This window comes from Panthera tigris, chromosome X (genome assembly GCF_018350195.1).
Source record: "Panthera tigris isolate Pti1 chromosome X, P.tigris_Pti1_mat1.1, whole genome shotgun sequence".
Classification (NCBI taxonomy): Eukaryota; Metazoa; Chordata; class Mammalia; order Carnivora; family Felidae; genus Panthera; species Panthera tigris.
Window position 1 is genome coordinate 39,081,073 of NC_056677.1, and position 26,821 is coordinate 39,107,893.

Sequence of the window (26,821 nt, forward strand, 5' to 3'; positions counted from 1 at the left end):
AGTGTTGTATTTTAGCTAGACCCTGACCAAGTTTATCATACAAGATTGTAGTTTTTAAGCAATTTTTAATGTTAACATTAAAAAAGTAAATTGGTTACAGGTCTGTGTTTAATGAGCTCTAAACTTCAACTGTCAAGGTTTAGAAATAGAGGGCAGTAATAATCTCACTGTTCTGAGATAACTGATTTTTCAGATAATAAATATAAAGCAGATACTGAGCACAAATTATGTTGAACATTGTGGAAAATTATACTGTAATGGGAGGAAGATATTGACATTCTGTACTTAGCTGGGAGGTTTTTAGTTTACTCTTCTTTGATTCTAGTATTTAATGATTAACTTTATTCTCATTCTCACTGTTTTTTACAGTAGGTGATAAGGATTATAGATGTGTAAGCCACTAACTAGAAGAATCCATAGGATGTAAAAGATTTTTGTGAAAAGCATTGTTTATCCCCGGTGAACTCCATTATTTTTACAGGCTTTTCATTTATGAACATGAGAAATTTTACTTTCTTAATATTTAGCATATGGATTAAATATTCACTTGTTTCTAAGCTTTAAACATCATCCAGCTGTACACTATCCATTAGCCACATGTCTATTTAAAGAGAAATAAAAATTAAAATGATATAATTTAAAAATTCAGTTGTTGACTTCTAGCCATGGTTCAAGTGCTCAATAGCCACATGTGCCTAGTGGATAGTATATTGGGCAGGACAGATTATAGAACATTTTTATCATCGTAGAAAGTGCTCTATTGAATGGTGCTGATCTAGATGGAAATGATTTTCATTAAAATTTCTGACTATCCTCACATTAGAGGTAGGATGATTCCTAGAGGAAAGCATAATAATTTTTTAATGGTTTTTATAAGAATAGAAATGGTAGAGGTTAATTATGAAACAATCTAGGAAATAGAAGTAAAAAGAACAAATAAATAATGTTTCTGTATGACTTTGTATTTTTAACATTTGTTTTATAGTCTAGTCCTTTTTTCCCTGTGTACACTGTATGGGGATGATTTTACTTGCGTATACTTCAAGTAAAAACAGCAAGAATATAAAAGCAACTATTTTAACAGGCAATATTTTTGATTTATAGAAGTCTATCTAAACTTTGTTCTAAATCTAAACTATCTATATAGATCTTCTAGGTGTATAGCCTTTTGACTAAAAATGTTATTGTAAAAATACTGTGTTTCATTCTAGATTATTGTATGAGTTAGGAGTATTGGAAATTATCCCCAGTTATTTTCCTTTAAATGCTTTTAAAAAATTGTTAGTATTTGCCTGTATCTAATGCCAGGGTTTTCCTCAAACACTTCAAATAAATTCATGAGGTTTCACTACGAAGTGGTGACACGGGCACTTGGAAACTTTGTTCTGACTTTTTGCTCCTCTTCATCTTATTCAATATTTGGCTCTGTCAGCATCATCTTTGACCAGCACTATCTGTTGGTAGGTACATGCTGCCTTTGTTGGAAATGATTATGAACTTGATAGTGAAGCCTGAGTGTATGGGTGGGTAGGCGAATTGAAAGTCTGTCCATTCTGGCTTTTACCTGGTTTTATGCTTCACGATGATCAGAGTTATGTATGGTATTCATTTTCGATGTGTTCCTTTGTTTTGTGGGCACTGGAAGATAAGGCAGTAGATCATGGTAGTGGCATCAAGGTATGGCCATAGGACGGGAGTATAGAGTGTTGCCATCTGTTTGCTTATTAGATCATTAAAGAAAATTTCTTTGGACTTATAACTTGAATCCTTTTTTCACTATGGAGCCATATTTGCTCATAAATTTAATGCTGATCAGCCATAAGGAATTATCAGGGAGGAGTAGAAAAAGTTTCTAAATAGCTTACTAAGAGTTTAAGAAGAAAAGATAATAACTATTTTAATGAGTACTTTATTTACAGTTACTCTTTACTTTAAAGTCACTCATTTAATGTAAAATTAAGAATTGTCATGGTGTAGCCCAATAATTTTATGAATTTTTCTGATATTAAAAAGTACTGAAGTAAATTGTATCTTTGTACTTTTAACCATCTGCCAGATAGGATTATATATGACTTAAATAAAGAGGATCTTGAGATTTCATGCCTCCAAATTATAGTAATTTCTGAGACTTCAGTGTAGCATTCAGAGTCTTAATTACAGGGAAGCAGAATGATTAGTTTTTAGTGATTGTGATTTGGTACATATGCACATGCAGATAGCTAAGAGTGGAATAAGAAATGAAGATAGCCCTTTTGTAAATGTTAGGCTTTAAGGATAGTAGAGTCATCCCAGAATTTGCCTGGTTTAGGATGGCTTCTCCAAACTTGATGAACATTTACGTATGTGCTTTGCATAGGTAAATTTTAGGATAGACATTTTGAGACTCTCCATCAAAAGGCCCTATATTTCACAGGAGAGGAAAAATCAAGAGATTTTGAGTGGTTACTTTGTCCCACATCACATTTTCTTATCTCATCAAATGCTCTTGAAGTGGTAGTGAAAGGATTTTTTGGTAACAGAAGCTATTCTGGTTCTTTTCTTTGTGGGTGCCAAACCTGGGAATGTACCCAGAGATTTGAGAAATCATATACTTTTTCTTTAGTGACTCCAGGACACCTTATAGCACATAACATTGTAGAGTAAATCATTAACAGGGAAATTTTGACACTGTTGGAAAGCTTGAAACAGTCTTGAAAGAGAGCTTTTACTTATCTGGCGAGAAAGTAAAGAAACAATTATTAACTATCTGTGGAGTGCTAAGCACTGTGATAAACCCTTATTGAAGTCTTCTAATTTGAATCCTCTTGTCAGTCCTCTGTTACTAAACCTGAGAGTCAGAGAGAAGTTCCCCAGGATCTCCTGTAGCTAATGGCAACTGGAATTTGTCAGGATTCCAGAAGTCTGTTCTTTCCATCGTTCATTTTCTCTTGCAGTCTTCTTTATTACCAAAAAAAAAAAAAAAAAAAAAAAAAAAAAAGTCTCCTTAACATAGTATGTTACTTTTTTTAATCTGGTGAAGAAATTGTGAGAATGAGTATATAATGAGTGTATGTGAGGGTAAGACCAAAGACCGGAGTTGGAGTGGGTTTGAAGTATATCATGAGAAGACGTCGCAAAGGCAGTTCATGGTAGCTTAAACTGATAGAGGTTATGACAGAAAGCTGTTCAGTATTAATGATAGCTATTATTACTCTGGAGATTCTGTGAATTCTCACATAATTGAATAAAGTTCTTTCCATCTGCGCAAAAGATGGATATTATTTGTTTATGGCAACAAGGACCACAGTAATAATTTAGATTTATAACTTATGAGTAAAGTTATCAAAGTGCTCCCTATCTGGCAACTATTTGTATTTTATAGGTAAAAAAAGTATTTATGCCACAACCAGTGGCTCTTCTAATAAATACTTAGGTATCTAAGGAATGCTGCATGGACTGTGTCTGAGGTAGAAGTGAAATACATTGATTTCTTGGGTGATTGAATGGAGGATATGTGCATTATCTCAGGAAGGAAATACATTTTAGGGTTTTTCTTCTTAAATGTTTGTATTTTTTATTTCTAGGCTGTTCGCTGCTACGAATCTCTAATCTTAAAAGCTGAAGGAAAAGTGGAGTCTGATTTCTTTTGTCAATTAGGTCACTTCAACCTCTTATTGGAAGATTATCCAAAAGGTAATTTTTTCCCCTTGTTAATTACTATTTGACTTATATATGTATTGAAAATAATTGTAATTGTTTGTACTCTACTGAGGGAGCTATCATTTTTACTTTTAAGAAGTTGTAAGCTTGTGAACATCCTAAACAATGAGAAAGAAAAATGGGGTGGGAAGAAATGTGAAAAGTTCATGTAACTCTATGTAAATCATCAATAAGTTGACCAGTTAAACTGATAACCACCTATATGTGCACTTCTGTTCTGTTTTGGGAAAAAATCCCTGCCCTTTAAAGGTTCTACCATAGTAGAAAGTGAGCCATTGATGGACACTCTGGAGAAGTAACAGAGACTCTGTATTTCTCTTCTTTATCCTGGCTGTGAAACTTCCATTTTAGCTAGAAAATATTTAAATGAAAATCTGATCTGTAGTCATGTTATTGTAAAGGTAAGTAACACAGAGAGGTGATTACATATGAGCTTGAGCACCGGAGAGAACACATTTTTTATTCATTTGAAGTTTTTTTCCTGTAAGAAGTGAGTTAAATGACTGAAGGCAGCCCCCGAGATATGTCCTTTTTATAGTACCAAGCTGCTGATGCAGATCATTACTCACTTAGGAAGATAAAGCACCCCCAAATACCACCCACTCCTCCAATACCAAAGGCAGAACCCATAGCAAAGAAAAATTGTATCCTTAGAAACCAGAAAGTTTTAACCTTCTGATGATAGTAAACATCTGAATGCAGAGGAAGTAAACATAGTATGTGTTTAGTGGGCAAAGCAACTGGCAGGTTTCAGGGCTGGAGCGAAGGATCACTGCTGTTTAATGTTGATGTTTTATTGTGCCACTTTTTTATTAGGTCAGGTGAACACTTTCCTAACGAATATGCAATTTTTATTTGACACGGGTGTTAATATATGAGGTTTGAAGTTAGGCTTCTCTCCCAGCTCATCTCTATTGTTTATAGTGGCATTATCCTTAACAGATTTTATATATATTATATATAGATTATACATATATAATCTATATAGATTATACATACATAATCTATATAGATTATATATGTATAATCTATATAGATTATATATAGATTATATATATATAATTATATATATATAATCTATATAGATTATATATAGAGATAATCTATAATATATATTAATATATATAATATATATAATATATATAAATATAGATAATATATAATATATATTAATATATATTCCTAAAAATCCTAAATTCCTAAAATATATATTAATTCCTAAATTCCTAAAATATATGTTAATAATATTAATAATTTATTAATCACATAATAATTATATAATATTATATTATAATAATATAATATATAATATGTATATAATATATATTATATAATAATATTATTAATATATAATATATTAATATAATATAATATATAATATATAATAATATATAATATATTATATATAATATTATATAATATAATTATATAATAATTATATAATATTATATATAATATATATAATATATATAATCTGTTAAGGATAATATAAGGAATATATATATAAATATCCCTGAGCTTCAGTCTTCTAATCTGAAAAGCAAGAGATAGAAGGTTTTGGGGATTGCTCTGTGAAACTGGTTAGTACTTAGAAAATGTCTTCAGGATCCTAGGTATTAATCATTATTTAACACTCTATGTTTTAATTTTAATTAAGGCTAGTAACTCATTTAAAGGAAACTGTTTTACAAAAGACACAGAAATCCTGTATAATACAAATTTTTAATGCCACATCTTGTACTTGGAGAGCATGCTAATTTGAAGGCACATAAACAGACCTAGACTTGAAAATTAGGTTTGTATGTGGAGGATTGGACAGAGGTTCTTGCTGCTTTGTTGTCAGATAGATAGATAGATAGTAGCTTATAAACTTTATTAATCTATGAACTTAGCTATATTTTCCATTTATAAAGTGTCTGGCTATGAAGGTAATGAAGAGTCTAGGAATATTTGTTTTGGATGGTTTTTTTTCTTTTCTTTTTTGGGAGGTGAGGTGGGGGCATGTGGCAACTAGACTGTTGGCAAACTAGCTGGCAGGAGTAATCTAATAAGATGGGAGAAGAGAATGATAACCTTTGAGGATTTTAAGTCCTGGAAAAGAGGTACTCTGAGACCCATTTACTGTCATGTAGATGAACTGGCCATTGATAGCTAGGCAGTAGGTCAATGATTTGTAACAGGAAGGAGAAGAAGGTGGCAGTGGACGCAGTATATTGGTATATTTTTCTATTTTAATATTTTAGTCTATTTTAATATTTTAAGCTGATGGCTTCTGTTTCCTTGATGTTTTTTTAATCCTCCTTGAGTCTTTATTGACCACGTTTCCAAGATTTAAAAAAAAATTCCTTTCTATATACTAATTGTTGAATTCTTTCTGTCCACTCTTCACCATCTTCCTGTAAGTCCAGAAGTAGAGCCTGTCTCTAGCAGGCCCCTCCACACTCCATCACCACCACCACCACCACCAGTTTATGGAGACATTTGTTGCCTTGGGCTGCTTCCTCCTCTCTTTGGAACCCAGTACGAGATGAGAAGCTCTGGCCCCAACCAAATAGGCACTTAATTTTGGAGAAGAGATTATAAACCATGGCTTTTTAGGGAGTAAACAGGAACCATGCAACGAACATGTTGAATAAGCTCCTCAGGTGTATGTATGTGGGGGACTTACTGGTCCTGTTATTCTGAAGACGGTTCTTTAATTATAGTCCTGAGTCCTCTTCTTTGTGTGAAATTTTCTGAGCTTGGGGTTCCTTGTGAGAAACTGCTTCTACTTCTGCAGTACGGAATGGTAGAATCTGTTTTGTGTACATTTTGGACTGTGTTTTTTCTGTCCTTACTTGTCATTCTGATCCCATCTTGCTTCCTGTCTTACAGGAATTCCTAAAAATTTCTGATCTGCAGATGGTATACTTTGATTATCATTACTGTTATGGATTTATTCATTAAAAGATATTTCCTGTCTTGTCAGATGAATTTGAAGCAGAAGGGAAAAAAGATTTTCTAAAACACTTTTTTAAAGCCTTTCTGGTTCGCAATTTGTTTGAAGAGTTTTAATTTTTAAAAACAATTTTGATCATCTGATTGGGTCATTTGGCTTCTAAGAATTTATCCTTATTGTAGGAAAACGAAGGCTCAGTGCACACGGCCTATTGCAGGTTGGATTCCTCTGGAGGGAGTTCAGCATTCAGGATATTTAGTAAGGAGGGCCTTTAGGATCAGCACCTGTGGAAGGTAGGGGACAAAGGATTGGATTGGAGAAGAGGGAGGAGTGGACAGAGGTGAGAAATTGAGCTGTCACAGCCTTGGCCAGGTCCGTGGGGAGCCTTGGAGCTAGAATGGCCCTTCAGAGCTATCCCAACTTCGGGGCAAGGTGAACAGGCCTTTATACTCCATCCTTTTGATATTGGATACTGGCCAGCCTGGGAAGGAGTGTGATCTCGGGCAAGGTGGCTCTGCACCTAAGGCAGCTCACTGCTGGAGGCTGTCTGCGGGCAGGACTCCCAGTATTCCTTCCTTGAAGCAGGATTTGAATGGGTTTTCGCTGCATCTACCATACCTCCTTGCCACTCCTCACCCCAAAGCTAACCCGTTAACCTTTGCCCAACCAAAGAGCTGATGGAGCTGTCAGACAGGCTGTGTTAAGCCATGGAGATGGGGCGGTGATTTCTCTTCCTTGGGTTGGAAAAGAATCCTAGAGAGCCCTGGGCTGTAGGACAAGCATAGATATTCTTGCGAATATATGTGATGGACCTTAGGAGCAGTTTAATAGAAATCGTAAGTATCTGTAAATATGTGTGGCAGATTATAGGAAATGATAATCACTAAGTTAAGTAAGTTATTTATAAAATTAAGTAGCAAATTACCTCAGACCACACATCAAAATTATAAGGTAAGAAACTTGGGAGATAGTAAGAATTCCTAAAGGAAAACAGTTGAAGGAGATCTAATAATTACCCGTTCCTGATATCAGCATGAAAACCTTGAAACTTTAAGTTTCTTTATGGTTCATGGTGAGCTGGGGGTTTTCTTTGAAATTCCTGCCAGGGATTGATTTCTCTCCCTTCCCTCCTTCCTTCAAGTAGTTTGTCATTTTGTTGCATTGTCTGTCACTTGTGGTCAAAATAAATTTTGGTTTTAGTTGCTCAGCAGTTACAGATGTCTAGGGCAAGTTTCCAGCCAAGAGTTGCTAATGTGAAGAGGTCTTAATCAGAGTAGATGAGCTCTCTTTGTCTTCTCTCTGTCTTTCTTGGGTGGAATGACAATACTCCATCCTAAGATATATGAAGTATAAGAACATAGAGTGCATGTTTTCCAGTCATAGATGTTGAGTTTGGCTTCTTCAAAAATTACTGTTTTTGTTTTTTTAATCCTTGCATGCTTCTCTTCATTGTTGTAGCTGTTAGAACTAAAGGTTGTGGTTCTTTTAAGAACCTGCTTTGTTTAAACTCCTTTCACTTAGAGAATCATTGGGAATTAGTTTGCATAGTATATATGTTTGCTATACAGTAAAAATTTGTGTTGAGATAGTAAAATAAAATGAAATAAAAACCCAAAGCACTGACCTAAACGGCCGTGTAGTATCCGTAGAAAATGAATATTACGTATCTCTCTGAAAACCCATTGCGGTTGGGGTGATTGCTCACACATTGTCATTGTACTCACAGTCATTGCACTCGATTTTTCCACGCGACTTTAGTGTATTGAGTGGTTTTTGAACTGTGATATAAATATATATATTATAATATATATTTAAATATATAAATATAAAATAAAAATATATAAAGATCACCAGTGCCTCCACGCCTTTCATTGCAAATTTGGGAATCCCCGATTTTGCTCAGTCTGCTCATGGCCTAGAATTACAAAATGCACTGTAGAAATACTGAAGGGAGCAAAATAGTCACCATAACCCAGGCTGTCACAAGCCTGTGTCTAGGCAATAAGCACAAGTTATAGTAGCTTCAAGAACCAGAGAGCTGTAGCAGAACACATTGAAGGGAACACAAAGAAGACATATAGTTGGTGTCTCTTGTAGTAAGCCAGATGTGAGATACTAAAGACCTTGAGGAGTATATTAATTTAATAATGACAAGGAAGCAGTAAGTCTGAGATCTCAGTATGTGCATTAATTTGACTTGAAGGCCTCTGAAGGTGCTGATGTAGTGGTAAAAGGATTGTTTCTTTGCTTTTCCAACTTTCTGTCTGCTTGAATCTGTAATATTAAATCTTTTCAAACGTGTGGAGAGAGGGGGATGTGGGAACAAAGATCTGTTGTGGTGGATGCTGTTCAGAGGGCTTTTCAAATGTTAACATGTATTTAATATGTATTAATGCTGCATAAAAAGGAAAAGATGGGGGCGCCTGGGTGGCTCAGTCCGTTAAGCATCCAACTCTTGATTTCGGCTCAGGTCAGGATCTCACAGTTCATGAGTTCAAGCCCTGCATTGGGCTCTGTGCTGGCAGTGCAGAGCCTGCTTGGAATTCTTTCTCTCCCTGCCCCTCCCCTGCTCCACACACTCTCTCTCTCTCTTCAAATAAACTTAAGAAAAAGGGAAAAGATGTGTCTTAGGCAATCAGGATTTGAGAAGGCGAAAGGTGCTAGTGAGCTAAGTACATCAGTCATTTATATGAAATGAAATAGTTAATATAAGCTCTCTGAGATACTCATTTATTCCAGGGTATAAATAAAAATTTTTCATTCAAGCCTCAGGTAACAAAACAAAACAAACCAAAGAACTCTTTAGGCAACTGCAGCCTGTTCTGGCCTAAAGATGGCAGTCAGTACAGCTGACATAGCTTTGTTTCCTTCCAGACCCGCAGACTCATCCACTAGCAGCTAACCTGTAGTGTTATACACTGGCTACAAATACTGAGTTCTGCCTGCAGTTAGTACATAGCCTAATATTGGGAGTATAGACGGAATTTTAAATCTTTTCCTTCCTTGCATTTCTATAGCATCTAACTCTGAAGGCGGTTCCCTTTTTTTCTGGCAAGGCTGTCACCTTTAACTTACATTGTTGTTTCGTTTTATCCTGTGCTGCATATATGGACTTGTCACCAGGCACACCCTCTTTGTTTTGTTTTGACAGTCTTAACCCAAAACCATAATATTTCCAAGCATGCCGAAGTCGTAAATCTTTCTTAACCCTCTTTACTCCCTACTGCATTTCTCTGGAAATACGGCTCTCTTTATTTAATTGCAAACAGATTCTATTGTAGCTTTGAACTTCTCTCTTTATTCTTCAGTTACACCTTACTCTTTTATTGAAAAACTCTTTAGGCTGCTTGTGATCTCTAAAGAATTAACTAGAATTAAATGGCTTGATATCCACTCATTGTCAGGGAAATGCAAATCAGAACTACAGTGAGCAGTCACCTCACACCTGTCAGAGTGGCTAAAATCAACAAGACAAGAAATAACAAGTGTTGGCAAGGATGTGGACAAAGAGGAACTCTTGTGTGTTGTTGGTTGGAATGCAAACTGGTGCAGCCATTCTAGAAAACAGTAAGAGGTTCCTTAAAAATTTAAGAATAGAATCACAATGGAATACTACGTGGCAATGAGAAAGAATATGGCCTTTTGTAGCAACGTGGATGGAACTGGAGAGTGTGATGCTAAGTGAAATAAGCCATACAGAGAAAGACAGATACCATATGGTTTCACTCTTAGGTGGATCCTGAGAAACTTAACAGAAACCCATGGGGGAGGGGAAGGAAGAAAAAAAAAAAAAAAAAAAAAGAGGTTAGAGTGGGAGAAAGCCAAAGCATAAGAGACTGTTAAAAACTGAGAACAAACTGAGGTTGATGGGGGATGGGAGGGAGGGGAGGGTGGGTGATGGGTATTGAGGAGGGTACCTTTTGGGATGAGCACTGGGTGTTGTATGGAAACCAGTTTGACAATAAATTTCATATATTAAAAAAAAAAAATTTAAGAATAGAACTACCCTACGATCTAGCAATCACACTATGGGGTATTTACCCAAAGAATAAAAAAACCCCACTAACTCAAAGAGATACATATGCCCCCAGGTTTATTGCAACATTATTTATGATAGTCAAACTATATTTATAATAGTCAAACTATGGAAGCAGCCCAAGTGTCCATCAATAGATGAATGGATAAAGAAGATGTGGTGTGTGTGTATACACATGCACATGCGCGCGCGCGCACACACACACACACACACACACACACACACACACTGGAATTTTATTATTCAGCTATAAAAAAAAAAGGAATGAAATCTTGACATTGCAACAGCATGGGTCGAGCTAGGGGAGTATATAATGCTGAGTGAATTAATTCAATCAGAGAGAGACAAATACCATATGATTTCACTCACATGTGGAATTTAAGAAACAAACGAGCAAAAGGGAACAAAAAAGAGAGAGGCAAACTAACCAAGAAACAGACTCTTAACTATAGAGAACAAACTGGTGGCTATCACAGGGCCGGTGGGTAGGGGGATGGGTGAAATAGCTGATGGGGATTTTTTTGTTTTAAATAACTAAGTCTTTTTTTTAATGCTTATTTTTTTGTGGGAGAGAGAGAGAGTGAGAGAGAACGAACACACAGGGTAGGGGCAAAGAGAAAGGGTGACACAGAATCTGAAGCAGGCTCCAGGCTCTGAGCTCTCAGCACGGAGCCCGACGCAGAGCTCAAACCCACAAACTGCGAGATCATGACAGCTGAAGTTGGACACTTAACCGACTGAACCACCCAGGCTCCCCAGTGATGGGGATTAAAGAGTATACACTTGTTATGATGAAAAAAATAAAAGGAAATAAAAAAAAAAAGGCTTAATGTCACAGTCTCTTAGTAAGTGGTGAGGTCAGGATTAGAACACAGGTTTACCTAAAGCTGCTTCTTTCATACTACATCCTATTGCCTTCCTGGGAGCCCTCCTTTGATGATGTTGACCATCTCCTAATTTTAACACAAGTACATTTATTTTAACATTTACACAAATAATATATTTGGTGTTTAAAGAAAAATATTATAAGATACATAACCATGAAAGTTAAATAGCCTGAGAGCTGGAGCCATGTGTTCACATCTGTATCTCACTGTTAGCCACTTAATACTTATGAAACACTACGTGAATGCTTTAATGACCCATTGGTCTTTTATCATCTAGAGGCACTTGTTTTTAAACATTTTTGATGCTTATCTTTTATAGACTTTTCTATTACAATAAATTTCCAATATTTGAAAACTGAATTAAACTCTGTAACTTTCTTTAACCCTGTGTATCATGTTAATTTCTCCACCTCAAAAATACACTTTGTAACATTTCAGTTTCCTGAATAAGTGTCTATCATACAGGTAGGAGAATTCTCTGTTGGATGTGTAAACTATTTCTTTTCTGCTATTAACATCATCAGTATATTGTCTATCATTGTAGCTAAATCTGTTTTTATTTTTAGAAGGAATACATTGATGTCATAGGCTTTACTGAGCAACAGTACACACACACACACACACACACACACACACACACACACACACACCCTTGAAAAACGTGTTTGAACTGCATAGCTACATTTATATGTGGAATTTTTTCAGTAAATACACTGCAGTACTATAAATGTATTTTCTCTTAGGATTTTATTAACATTTTCTTAACATTAGCTTACTTTAAGAATACAGTATATAATACATGTAACATGCAAAATACATGTTAATCGACTCTTTATGTTAAAGCTTTCAGTCAACAGTAGGCTATTAGTAAAGTTTCTGGGGAGTTGAAAGTTCCATGTGGATTTTCAACTGTGTTGTGCAAGGGTTAACTATTAAAACTTTTGAGTGCTAAATTAAGCTACAAAAAAGTTTTACTAATTTATACTTATAGCACTAGTAGAATGAAAAAGCTGCCTATTTCCTTAACGTTTTCCCAGTTTGGGCTATTTCCATTATTATTATTTAATTTTATCATTTTCATGTATGAAAAATGGTATGTATATAGCGTGGCTATGAAGGACAAATGACTGTGTATAGTACCCTTTTCCCGTCTGTATAGGTGATTCTTTTATCCTTGAAAATTTCCTTGTTTCTTCCTCTTCTCCTGTTTTCATGAGGTCAAGGGCCAAATAATGAACATGGGAGAAAGATTAAAGAACACTTAAGTTGTTATAATAGTTAAATTTAACTTGCTTCTCATTGTTTTCTCTTGTCTTTATTTTTTTCAGGCCTAGCTTCTTTGTTAGTACTTTGCCAGTTTTTAAATAATCTTTTAAATTATATTTTTCTTTTTTTTAATCTAAAAAGACTACATGTGCTTATTTAAAAATGAAATAAAACTCAAAATTATGCAAAAGTAATTTGAAGTTTGTTCATAAATAAAGTCGCTTCCCAGGATTAAAAAGATGTGAGCTTTGGCAGTTGGTTGATAGCGAGTTGATATTAATTTGTTTTGGGCACATGACTCTTTGTTAGGTGGCAAAAGCAAACAAAAGTTTTGCCTGAAGTAATGTTAAAAAGATTGCCTAGTGGGATGAAGAAGGACTTCTTGAACTGGTGGAAAACTCAGGGATCACAAAGTGAAGATGAGATGATTTAGGGAAGTAAGAGCCTAGTAAGATACATGCTACAGTCATTGTGAAAAAGGTTTAAGCGTTATAAGGATGTCCAAACAAATGATTCCCCTTATTCTCTATTAAGGACTTTAGAAAAATCTAGTTGTAGTGGACTAGGAATTCTTTTTCGTGGATAGAGTAACTGACTTAGAGATTCGAAATGATGGCTTTGCTTTGAATAAAAGGATTTCACTAGAGAGACTCTGGTGATGGGCACTTTTATAGTCTTCAGAGTTTGAATGATTCATTTGGATCAGGAATCATAAAATATGTTAAGATCTTTTCTTAGAATAGAATGCTAGGTCTAATGGGGTAAAGTAATAATTGTTGAGAAATGTGTAAATGAGTGGAAAGGTAACAAATGCTCATGGAAGGAAATGGGTGATTTACAAATTTATGCTGGCAGTTTGTTGACTTTGAATTTGAGGGTTTATATTCATTTCTTGGTTAATCATATTGTAGTACAGATGCCATGTTTCTCCCAACTGATAGTCACGTAGGCTTCAGTTTCAGTTACTTTGGAAGATACCATATTATCTCTTTAAGGGCTCCTCTAATTCTAAAATGTGAATTTTACGAAGTCATGTAACATATATTATTAGGTTATTGGAAATACAACCTCCCAAAGTTGTTGGGATTCTATAGCATCATTAAAAGGGCAGTCCAGATTTGACATGGTGACCGGACAAAATTGCTAGAGACTTGGACTTCTGTTGGTTAGGATGTTTTTAGACTCAAAAGCAAAGACCTGATTCTAGCTTAAATAATAAGCACATTAATCACCTCCCATAATTGGAAGTTCATAGGTGAGTTGTGTACTAGGCCTAGTTTGAGGTCTAGAAGTATCCAGCTACTTTCCACTTGTTTCTCTTCTCTGGGCTTCATACTAAACATAGTTCCCTTTGTGGTGGCATTTGGTGATATATATGCTTCGTTGTTCGCATCCAGCAGTAGAGGGAGAATACCTTAACCATGACTGTCTTTTATAAATCAGTGATGATCTCTGGACATGAACCTTGTTTGACTATTCTCTTCCAGCTAGTTTGATAAATAAGTTGGTTTACTTTTCTTTTTAGAAGACCATTAATCAATGACCTTTATGAACTAGCACAAATCATGTGTGAACAACTAGAAAATGCAGGATGATTTGCAGTCCGCTTTTCACCAAAACTGGATGTGCTTCCAAGGATAGGTTGGTTGGCATCATCTTTATGCCAAAAGATGAACATTATTTAAGTTACTTATTCAGATATGTAATGATGTTTTTGGGTAATGCTTCTCTAATTTGAACTTGCTTAGAAAGTTCTCTGGATTGTATTCATATATATTTTGGCTGTTTACTGATAAACAGTATGGAAGCATTATACATGTAATTCTAGAAAATGCTAATTTCCATTTCCCTCCATTTTTATCATTGTAAAATTTTATTGCACTTGTTAAATCTTATTTGAAAAATCCAAGTCTTTTTTTAATTGAGGTATACTTGATGTATACCATTAGTTTCAGATGCTGTACAGCATAATGGTTCAATATATACATTGCAAAATCACAATAAGTAGTTAACATCCATTACTGTACATAAATGTTTTTTTCTTGGGGTGCCTGGGTGGCTCAGTCGGTTAAGCGTCCAACTCTTGGTTTTGGCTCCGGTCATGATCTCACAGTTCATGAGCTCAAGTCCCCATGTTGGGCGCTGTGCTGATGGAGTGGAGCCTGCTTGGGATTCTCCCTCCCTCCTTCCCTCTCCCCCTCCCCTTCTCTCCCTCCCCCTCTTCCCGTCCCCCTCCCCTCTGCCCTCCTCACCTCCTCTGCATGCTCTCTCTCAAAATAAATGAACATTAAAAAATTTTTTTTTCTTGTGATAAGAACTTTTAAGATTTACCCATCAACTTTCAAATTTGTGGTACAGTATTATTAACCTTAGTCAACCATGCTGTACATCACACCCTCCATGACTTATTGCTCATCGATTAAACAATTTTTTTTATGTTTATTCATTTTTGAAAGACAGAGACGGAGCACAAGCAGGGGTGGGGCGGAGCGAGGGGGACACAGAATCCGAAGCAGGCTCCAGGCTCTGAGCTGTCAGCACAGAGCCCGACGCGGGGCTCGAACTCATGAACCGTGAGATCATGACCTGAGCCGAAATTGGATGCTCAACCAACTGAGCCACTCAGGCGCCCCCGCTCATCAATTTTTTAAAAAGGGCTCTCACTGCCAGTTCTAATGTGTGTATATAATTTTTATTTTACTTTTTTTAAAACCCCCTCACTGAGTTAAAAAAATTTTTTTAATGTTTATTTCTGAGAGAGAGAGAGAGAGAGAGAGAGAGAGAGAAAGAGAGAGAAAGAGAATGAGCAGGGGAGGGGCAGAGAGAGAGGGAGACACAGAATCTGAAGCAGGCTCCAGGCTCTGAGCTGTCAGCACAGAGCCCGACTCGGGGCTCGAACCCATGAACTGTGAGATTGTGACCTGAGTGACCTGAGCCGAAGTTGGATGCTTAACTGACTGAACCACCCAGGTGCCCCCTCACTGAGTTTTTAGATCCACAGGAACTGTAGTTTCTCCCAAAGCCTTTTATGCCTTGGGGATTTAGGGTTGTGTGATGCCCTGTTTTAGAATTGAGTTGGAGCAAGGTAATTGTGGGATGGATTTTTTTGTTGATCATATGAAAGGAAGCATCGCAAAAGAAATACTCCCTTTGCTCTTGGAGGTGGTTGAGCTCTTGCTCATTCTTAGAAGTGAGGTCCCTTGTGGGAACAAATAACCTATCGTATTCTGGAGTAGACTCAGAAAATCTTAATCCTTTTATCAGATTTGGTCTGTGAGGAAGGTCATGTTGATTCAAGAGGAAGCCTAGATTCTGTTCAAGCTTAGGTTTGAGATGTGAGTGCAGTTTTACATTCATGAACTCCTATATATTTGACATTTGTTACTATGTCTGACTATGAGGAGGGGGAGGCCCCAGATTTCTAAATTGTTTGCTCTTAAATATCACTGTCTGTTGGGAGGTGGTGGGTATGGTGGGAGGCTTGTTATAATGTTTCTAAAAACATGTATTGTTGATTTTGAAATGGGACATAATTGCGACTCATACTTATTTTCCCTTTTTCAGCATTATCTGCATACCAGAGGTACTACAGTTTACAATCTGACTACTGGAAGGTTAGTGAACATTTGCATGTCTGTTTCCTATTTATTTTTTGGGCCGATTACTACTGATTATGCTCAAAATAAACTGTGTTCTTTTTTTTCTTTGTTTTGTTAATTACTTAAAAATACTACTTCTAAGGAAAAGGGATTGGAAAGAAAAAATATGAATGTTCTTTGTACTATTTTGTGTGAACCACTTTATATTTTATTAAGAGAGATAGATTGCTCTGACACAGTTTATTGGCCAAAGATGATCTTAAGTGCAGGAGTTTAAAAGCAAGTATAACCAACGGCAACAAAATGATTCTTTGTTTTTTTTGCCTTAAGTTGGTACCTGGGAATAAAAGGCAGCTGAAGATGGGTGTATGAGACTGAAAAGGCGAGGCATAATGGGAAAATTGTAATCCTTTTTAGTACAGTTTGTCTATGATTGGAGCTCAGAGGACAGTTGAGCCTTTTTTTTTTTTTTTAAATGTTTATTTAGTTTTGAGAGAGAGAGCGAGCGAGCAGGGGAGGGTCAGAGAGAGAGAGAGAGAGAGAGAGAGAGAGGGAGAGAGAGAGAGGGACAGAGGATCTGAAGCGGGTTCTGTGCTGACAGCAGAGAGCCCAATGCAGGGCTGACTGAACCACTGAGCCACCCAGGCGCCCCAAACCTAACTGTTGTTTAAAAGTCTCACCTAAATGAAGAACTGTGCATAATAGTGAGTCATCCATTTTCTTAGTTTAAGTACTTCATAAAGTTACCAGGGCAGGTTAATCTTCACATCATGTTTATTTTTAAGCATAAATTTATTGACGAGTGGGGTTTCTTTAAATTGCCATTTTGGGTTTTTAAGATATATTTTATTTTTCCATCACCTAGTTTATCTTTCTTTATGATTTGTAGAAGTTTTGACAATATATTTTGGTAATTTAAAAAATGTATTGAGAATACTTTCTCCAGTCTTATGTTTTTTTATCATTATTATTATTATTTTTTACTATTTTTTTTTTAATTTTATTATTTTTTAAAATTGACATCCAGATTAGTTAGTATATAGTACAACAGTGATTTCAGGAGTAGATTCCTTAGTGCCCCTTACCCATTTAGCCCATCCCCCCTCCCACAACCCCTCCAGTAACCCTCAGTTTGTTCTCCATATTTATGAGTCTCTTCCGTTTTTTCCCCCTCCCTGTTTTTATATTATTTTTGTTTCTCTTTCCTTATGTTCATCTGTTTTGTCTCTTAAAGTCCTCATATGAGTGAAGTCCTGGGATTTGTGTCTTTTTCTAATTTCACTTAGCATAATACCCTCCAGTTCCATCCACGTAGTTGCAAATGGCAAGATTTCATTCTTTTTGATTGCCGAGTAATACTCCATTGTGTATATATGTGCGTGTGTGTGTGTACATATATATGTGTGTGTGTGTGTATGTATATATATATACATACCACATCTTTATCCATTCATCCATTGTTGGACATTTGGGCTCTTTCCATACTTTGGCTATTGTTGATCGTGCTGTTATAAACATGCGGGTGCACGTGTCCCTTCGAAACAGCACACCTGTATTCCTTGGATGAATGCCTGGTAGTGCAACTGCTGGGTCGTAGGGTCGTTCTATTTTTAGTTTTTTGAGGAACCTCCATACTGTTTTCCAGAGTGGCTGCACCAGCTTGCATTCCCATTATCTTTATTTTTTAAAGCTCATTGAAGTGCAGTTTTTACATAGCATAAAATTCAACTGTTTTAACTATGCAATTCAGTGACTTTTAGTAAATTTTTAGAGTTGTACAACCGTAACCACAGTCTTATTTTAGGACATGTTCATCTCCCCCATAATGAAACCTCAGGCTCAACCTCTGGCAAGCACTAATCTACTTTTTGTCTCTATGTATTTGTATTTCTATTTCTGGATGTTTGGTATATATGGGATCATATCTTATATATTTTTTTGTGACTGGCTTCTTTCACTAAGCATACGTTTTCAAGGTTGATCCATTTGTAGCATTTATTAATACTTTATTTCTTTAGTTATTAGTAATATTCCATTGTATGGCTATACTGCATTTTATTCATTCATTAGTTGATGAGCATTTTAGTTGTCACTTTTTGGCTATTGTGACTAATGCTGCTTTGAACATTTGTGTTGTACATGTTTTGTGTGGATGGATATTTTCAGTCCTCTAGGGTAGATAGCCAGGAGTGCAATTGCTGAGCTGTAGAGTAAATCTGTATTTAACATTTTAAGAAACTGTTTTCCCAGAGTGGCTATAACATTTTACACAGTTTCTCCACATCTTGTCAGTGCTTACAGTTGTTCAGTTTTTGAGTGTAGCCAGCCATTCACGTGGGTGTGGAGTAGCATCTTGTTATACTGTTTATTTCCATTTTTCAAATGGCCGATGATGTTTAGCATCTTTTTATGAACATATTAGCTATTTATGTATATTCTTTTTTTATTATTTTTTTAATGTTTATTTATTTTTGACAGAGAGACAGTGTGAGCCAGGGAGGGGCAGAGAAAGGGAGAGGGAGGCACAGAATCCGAAACAGGCTCCAGGCTCTGAGCTGTCAGCACAGAGCCTGACGTGGGGCTCGAACTCACGAACCATGTGAGATCATGACATGAGCCGACGTCGGACACCCAGCTGACTGAGCCACCCAGGTGCCCCTAATATATTTTAATATATAGTAGCACTCTGGTACCCTTTCCCCATTGTTCTTGTTTTTAGGATTTCCTTGGCTGTCCTTTCTTGGTTGTTTTTCTAAATAAACTAAATTGTTTAGGTCCACACAAATATCTGATGATTTTTTTCTCTGGTTTTTTTGAATTATAATTTACATTATTTATTTTAAGTGTACAAGCTTGCTGTGTTTTGGCAGTATATATGAGGTTGTGTAACCATTACTACAATTAAGATATAGAACACTTCTGTCGCTCAGTGTTCCCTTGTGCCCCTTTACAGTTGAGGCCCATTCTTGACCCCCGGTCCCAGTTAATTATTTGCTTTCTATCTCTCTAATTTTGCCTTTCCTAGAATGCCCACAGCTGGATCCAAGTATTTTTTTGCTTTTCATGTCTTTCATTTAGCATGCTAATTTTGAGACTCATCCATGTTGTTGTGTTAATATTGTCTTCTTTTTAAGCTTTAAGTAGTATTTCATAGAATGATTATGCCACAGTTATTCCGCTTATCAGTTGATAGATATTGTGTTGTGTCCAGCTTTATATTTCTTTAGGTACGTATAAATGAAATGCTGTGAACATTATTGGTCTTCGTGTGACCATAGGTTTTCATTTTTCTTGGGATATGTACATAGGATTTGGAAATCCTGGGTCACATTGCAGTTGTACGTTTAACTGCCAGACTGGTTTCCAAAGTGGCTGTACCATTTTACATTCCAACTAGTAACTTGACTTTAGCCATTCTAGTAGGTTTTTCATCTTGGTTTTATGTGCATTTTCCTGATGATAGTGATGTTGAGCATCTTGTGTGTGCTTTTGGCCTTTTCTTTTGTTAATTTACCTGCTTACACCTTTTGCTCATTTTTAACTTCTTTTTTTGTCTTGAGTTGGATGGGCTATTTATGTATTCTGGAGGAAAGCCCTTTGTCAGATCCCGGTATTGGAAATACTTTCTCACAGTCTTTGTCTTGCCCTTTTGTTTTCTTAATTGTGCCTTTTGAAGAGCAACTCTGAAACTGGTTCCTGTACTCAGAAGGCAGGGAGAGACCAGCCAAGAAAGGGGCAGGCCCACGCCAGGTTGGTAGGTGGCACTTTTAATAAGCAAAGGAACTTATGTATGAGGCTTGTCTTGGGCTGCTGTGAGATGAATAGGTCCCTGCACCCACCTGCCAAATCTTAAAAGTTTTTAAAGAAGCCTTAACTGGGTTTAGTCTGTATGCTGTACAAGTGTTCTTTTCAATGGCGTTCCCCAACGATAATTTTAGATTTACTGTCTTATAACTCTCTTTCCTTTTAATAACTGTAGAATCGGTATGAAGTATGCCCTCTTTTGTTCTGATATATATATTTTTCTTGATCAGCCTGGCTAGAGGCTTATCAGGTTTATTGATCTTTGTAAAAAAAAAATCTTTGTTCCATAGATTTTTCTTTTTTTAGTATTGTTTTCCTGTTTCATATTTCATTGATTCTCTATTTCATTGATTCCTGATTGTCTTTTGTATTTGTTCTGCTCACTCTGTGCTTAATTTTATTATTTCTTTTTTCTTTTGGAGAGAGTTCTGTGCATACCCCCTTGAGCGGGGACAGGCCAAAGGGAGAGGGAGGGAGAATCTTAAGCAGGCTCCATGCCCAGCACGGAGCCCCACACAGGGCTGTGAGATTACTACCTGAGCCTAATCAAGAGTGGAACGTTTAACCCACTGAGTCCTACCCAGACGCTCCTCTCATTATTTCTTCAGGTGGAAGCTTAGATGATTGATTGTCTATCTTTTTTCCCCTAATATAAGTATTTAAAGTTATATAGTTCTCTTAGCAGTGCTTTAATTGTATCCCACGAATTTTTATATTTTGTATTTTTGTTATCATTTTATTTGAAAATGTCTTCTACTTGTGCTTTCTTCTGACCCATGGGTTATTCGGATATAAATCGTATAATTTCAAAATATTTGGGTTATTTTAGATATCTTGTTGTTAATGATTTCTAACTCCGTTTTACTTATACAACATACTTTGTATGATTTCATTCTTTTGAAATATGTTGAGACTGTTTTATTGGTTCAACACTTGAAAACAGCTACATGATTTGCATTTTTGGTTGTACCGTGCTAAAAACAACAGGTAAAAGCAGTCGGTAGTGTTTTTCAAATTTCTATCTTTGATTTTTGTCCTTGTCATATGCTGAGAGTTCTCTTATGATTTTGGAATTGTCTTTTAATTTTGCACTTAAAAAATACATTTTGAAGTTTTCTTACTAGTATGCACACATTTATGATTGCTATTTTTGTCTGATGAATTGACCCTTTTATCATTATAAAATATTTTTTTTACCTCTGGTTATTCCTTTTGTCTTGACATGTGTCATCTGATTTTAAACAGCCATCCTGTCCTTAGGCTTGTAATTTATGTGAGATCCTTTTCCTTCCAACCTATTGGTGTCTTTATTTTTACAATTCTTCTTTTGTAGACAATTTATAAATGTGTCTTGCTTTTTTACCCAATCTGAAAGTTGGTTTTTTACTTGTACTGTTTAACCATTCACAGTAATGCACTCATTTATATGATTGGGTTTGCATCTTTAAATTTGATTTTTCCTTTTATGTTTGTCCACTCAGTTTCTTGGTCTTATGTTCCTTCCTGCTTACTTCCCTTACCCCTTTTTTATACTTCAATCTTTTTTACAATTTCACTTTACTTTTCCTGTTATCTGTTCCAGCTGTTCTTTCCATTATTTGTTCACTGGTGGTTCTAGGGATTATAGTATATATCGTTAATTTTTACCAGTCAAGTGTCCATTAATGTTGTATCAGTTCACATAAAATGTAGAAAGTGTGCAGTTATATAGGTTCACGTCTTACCCAGCCATGGCCTTTATGTGACAGTTGTTACAATATGTATTAAGTTTATTAACTCCACAAGATGATGTTCTTTTGCTTTGAACAGGTCCATATATTACAGTGCAGTAGTAATTGCTTGTATTTACCCATATGGTTACCATTTCTGATACTCTTCATTACCATATATATATATATATATATATATATATATATATGGTAATGAATACATATATATATATATTTTTTTTTTTTCGACTTCATTTTTGAAGGTCATTTTTGCTGGGTATGGAATTATGGGTTGGCTTGCCTTTTTTTTTTTTTTTTTAAAGTGAAGTTCTGACTTCTTGCCTCCATATTTCCTGATGAGAAATTAGCTCTTAATTGAACCACTGTCCCTGTACACCATTTGTTTGCTTCTTTCATGATATGCTTTTTCTCTTTGGCCTGATCATGATCTACCTCTTCATGGTTGTCTTCATATTTATCCTGTTGGAGCATTTTGAATTTGCATTAAATAGGGGAAAGTTTTGTCATTATTTCTTCAAATAATTTTTTTGTTCATTCTCTTTTCTTCCGGGAACCCAATTCCATGCAGGTTAGATAATTTGTCTTTATGTAAATGTCCCTGAGGGGCTCTTATTTTTTCTTTTTCTCTGTGGTCTTCACATTGGATAGTTTTTCTGTTTCAAAGTTTATTTTTTCTTTCCTTTGTTGTTATTTAATTATTAACTCAGTCCATTGAATTTTATTTCAGATATTCTATTTAACAGTTATAGATTCTTCATTGGGTTCTTTATTATTTCTCTTTCTCCGTTGAGATTTCCTGTCTATTTATTATGAGCGTATTTGTTGATGATAATTAGAATAGCCACTGTAAAGTTCTTGTCTGCTATTTTCTAGTATCTTTATCATTTTGGGTTTGGTTTCAGTTGATTTTCTTCTTTCCTGAGAATGTGTTCTGTTTTCCTGGATCTTTATATGGTGTGTAATTTTGTGTGGGGGACTGGTCATTATGAAAATTATGCTAACTCTTGGTTCTATTATTTTCTTCTAGTGAGTGTGTGTGTGTGTTTGATTTTTGTCTTTTATCAGGCAGTTATCTGTATTGGACTTGAACTGCAAACTCACTTCCTTGGAGTACAACTTAAGTATCAATTTAGATCTTTTGTCTTTAGCTATGTTAAGTCTGTAACTTGCATGCAGGAGTCAGTCAGACATGTTGATAGAATTTAGAATTCTCTTCTGTGGCTCTTTGTCTTCTGGAATTTGTTTTAATTTAGTGGGTTGTGATTTCTCCTGGTTCCAGTCTTCTGTTTGTCTATATTAGAAAGACTGCTTTCTCTACTAGTGACCCCCTCCTGTGTGCTATGCCTGGCACCAAGTTAGTAGCCAGGAAAATCGAGCTCAGTCCTTACAACTTTCCATCCTCTGAGCATGGCCTTCTGTATTGGTTTCCTATGGCTGCTTTAACAAATTACCACAAATATAGTGGCTAAAAACACAAATTTAATTATCTTACAGTTTGAAAGTCAGAGTCCCAAATGAGTCTTAGGGGGTTAAGTCAAGTTATCCGTAGGGCTGGTTCCTTCTGAAGGCTCTATTGTAGCGTCTGTTTGCTTGCCTTTTTTTCCAGCTTCTGAAGTTTGCCCACATTCTTCTGGCTCATAACCCTGTATCTTATTGCATTTTGACCCCACGTTGCCTTCCTTGGCCTTTAACTGTCTTGTCCCCTCTTACTAAGGACCCTTGTGTCTAACCTGGATAATGCAGGATAATCTTCCCATCTGACGATCCTTCATTTTATCACAACTGTGAACTATCTTTTGCCTTGTAAGGTAAATATTCTCAGTTAGGATATTGATGTTTTGGGGGCCACTATTCAGACAGCCACATCTTTCCACCAGAATCTGCCTGTTTCTGTTTACTTTTGAGTGCCTTTTGTTAGCTGCTTTATTTTATGTATTGTACATTCTATAAACTAGAGTTTATAGTTTTTATAAAACTGTAGTTATTTATATTTATTACCTCTAGGAGGGTCTTCTCCAGTATCATCTTACTTAGCCTTCATTGGAAGCAGTAGTGTGATATGTATGGATACCACTTTGCTTGCTTTTGAACTTAATAAAAATGTAATCGTGCAGCATATTTTTTAAGTCTGTCTTCTTTCACTCAGTACCGTGTATGGTAGAGTCACCCCTGTAGTTGTATATTGCAGTAGTTTGTTTTCATTGTGGTATAATATTTCATTACATGAATATGCCACAACTTATTCATTTTGTTGTTGAAAGACATTTGGTTTTTAATGAATTTTGGCTGTTGCTGATTATAACTTTGCAAGTTCCTGATGCCTGGTAGTTGTCTGATGCTTGAAAACAGATGTAAAATAATATTTTGTCTAGCTTTTCTAGCTATAATTATTCAGATAGAAGAGAGAAATTAAGTACAAAACAGATTAGTCTACCATTGCCAGAAGTGGAACTCCCTCTAATCTTACCTATAATAAGGAAAGCTTAATATAGAATTTATTATTTAACAACTTACTGTAGATATTTGTGATAATAAGAGAACATAATTACCGAATGCCCAATACATGGAATACTAATTAGCCATCAGAATCATTTATCATTGGTAGTGTCTTATTGTAGAGTTCTTAACAAGCAATTTGAGATCCTCCCGAGGGTCAACTGACTCCCCAAATACGAAGAGCACAAACCCAAGTTTGTTGCTTATCAGGATAAAGAAGAGCACCACTTCTGCAAAGCTTTGTTGTTATCACAGGGAGGAAAGTGAGGTCAGACTTGATTGAGAAGTGAAACTTTGTTTTAAGGCAGGTCTTCAGTTTGGGAGCTTGATTGGGTAAGAATCTCCACGTATGTAATGGTCTGGATATGGCGGTTATGGCTAGGCAAGGAGTTTGAGTTAAGGGATTCAGAGAATCTTGGGCCTCAAACTGTTGTTGATGCTTTTCACGAAGAGTTGGTGGTTCCTGTAATAATGGAGAAACGATGTGCCTGGGCAGGACACATGGAAAAGTGAAGTAAGGCTAATTAATGAAAACGGAGGACTAGCAAAGTCGTGTTAACATTGACAGTCAGGGGTAGGTTAGGTTCTCAGCTCTCCAGGTTAAGGCGTGGGAGTAGACAGACATCTTTGGTTCTCTCAGGATAAAGAACTTGTGCCAGCTTTTGTCAATTAAAGACATGAATGCCACTTACTTTAATTTCTATTTTCTAAGTATCGATAAACAATATAACAGTATTATTTGTGATCCAGTGAGTATTTACCCAGTGAACATACTTAGTGGCTGGTGGTGATCCGAATTGACATTCACGGCAGTGAAAATCACTGTTTAGGTTTAACTTTTTATTTTTATATTATTTTGTCTGATTTTGTGTGATTTATACCCACAATGTATTGTAAATTGAAGAATGTAAGTATGTGATTGATTTTTAAAAGAAATATGACTGAGATAATTATCTCCTGAGTTTTAGTTGTACTTATTTCTTCAAAGCACATCTCTTCAAGCCTGTCCTCTACAATTAGATCTTAGAAAAATAAAACGATTCCCCATTCTGCAGGGTCTCAGTTATTCATCTGAAATTCTTGAATCCAGAATTGTGTAGAGTTGGGAGGATTTTTTTTTGGATTTCAGAAAGATAATAATGCCCTTACTATATTACACACTATCCCCTGTGGCAACAACATATTTACATCTCTGCAGTGATCGTGTGATTGGTTATATTAAGTGGTAAGTAAAGACTTGTGTCAGTTCAAGTCTGGGTTTTCCTACCCAAAAAGTTTTGGTGGTTGATTTATGATAAACTTTAGTTTTTGTTAGAGCCTTTTGGAATTCTGGTTGGACAGTTGATCTGTAATCAGTAATTAAATCTTAATCTTTGGTTAACATTCCAAAACTCAGTAATGTTTATTATGGAATTAAAAATTTTATTTCTTGAGAAATCGTACTTGTTCTTACCTAGTTCAGTACAAAGGAGTCATTTTTGAAATGGTGAAAATTTGCCAGTCCTCTCATGGCTACTGTGTCATGCCATTATATCTTGACTATTAGTGATTGTAATAAGTAGCTTTCTAGTGCTAGCTAATAATAAACAAAAGCTTACTTACTCAGCAACTCTATATACCGTGTAGAAATAGCATAATAATTTAAAACACAATATAGGGAGGAAAAACTTTGCTCTGACTACTTAAATTCGTGGTGAGGGCCTGTGAATTACTTAAAACAGATAACCAGGAGGGGGAAAAATTGTTTATACATGCAGTGCATATACCTGTGGGAGAACTCAGTGATGAGTAATTCCAAGGCTGGTTAGAATTTGGAGCTATACGCCAACTGAGTAGGTGATGGGGTGGGGGGCGGGGAAGGACACTTAAAGAAAACAACTTTTGGGAAAGATAAATGAGCCCTTAGGAGAATAGATGGGAGATAATGATAGTCTTGTGACAAAGTCCATTAGAGTTGCTCTATGGGAGGGAGTTTATGACCCTTGGATTCTTTCAGGAGGCTCTGCTTTTGCACACGAGGGATTCAAGGAACTCGAATGCTTTCAGCTCAAAATTATTCTTACGCCAAAATGGCATACTTCATAGTACCATGTCCTGATCCCCTTTAGCAACAGCAGCAAAACCTAAGCTCTTTTGTGAGTCAGGAAAGTTTACTTTTTTTTTCCTTTAATGTTTGTTTGTTTGTTTGTTTGTTTATTTAGAGAGCAGCAAGTGCTAGTGGGGGAGGAGCAGAGAGAGGGAGAGAGAGACAGACAGACAGACAGACAGACAATCCCAAGCAGTTAGCAGGCTGTCAGTGCAGAGCTGGATGCGGGGCTCGATCTCATGAACCGGGAGATCATTCATGAACCGGGAGATCATGACGT

The 26,821-nt window shown here is 35.9% G+C and overlaps 1 protein-coding gene across 15 annotated transcripts in view; it reads left to right on the forward strand.

Moving 5' to 3' along the window:
• KDM6A (lysine demethylase 6A) overlaps nucleotides 1-26,821 on the forward strand; it is a 205,946-nt gene that overhangs the window by 66,043 nt on the left and 113,082 nt on the right. For 14 of the 15 annotated variants that reach the window (XM_042973853.1, XM_042973856.1, XM_042973858.1 and 11 more), the window contains 2 exons: nucleotides 3,564-3,672; nucleotides 16,391-16,440. In XM_042973853.1, the coding sequence (XP_042829787.1) occupies nucleotides 3,564-3,672; nucleotides 16,391-16,440 (159 nt within the window). Of the gene's footprint in view, nucleotides 1-1,169; nucleotides 1,461-3,563; nucleotides 3,673-16,390; nucleotides 16,441-26,821 lie in introns of those variants that run through there. The other variant, XM_042973855.1, reaches the window with a different exon arrangement.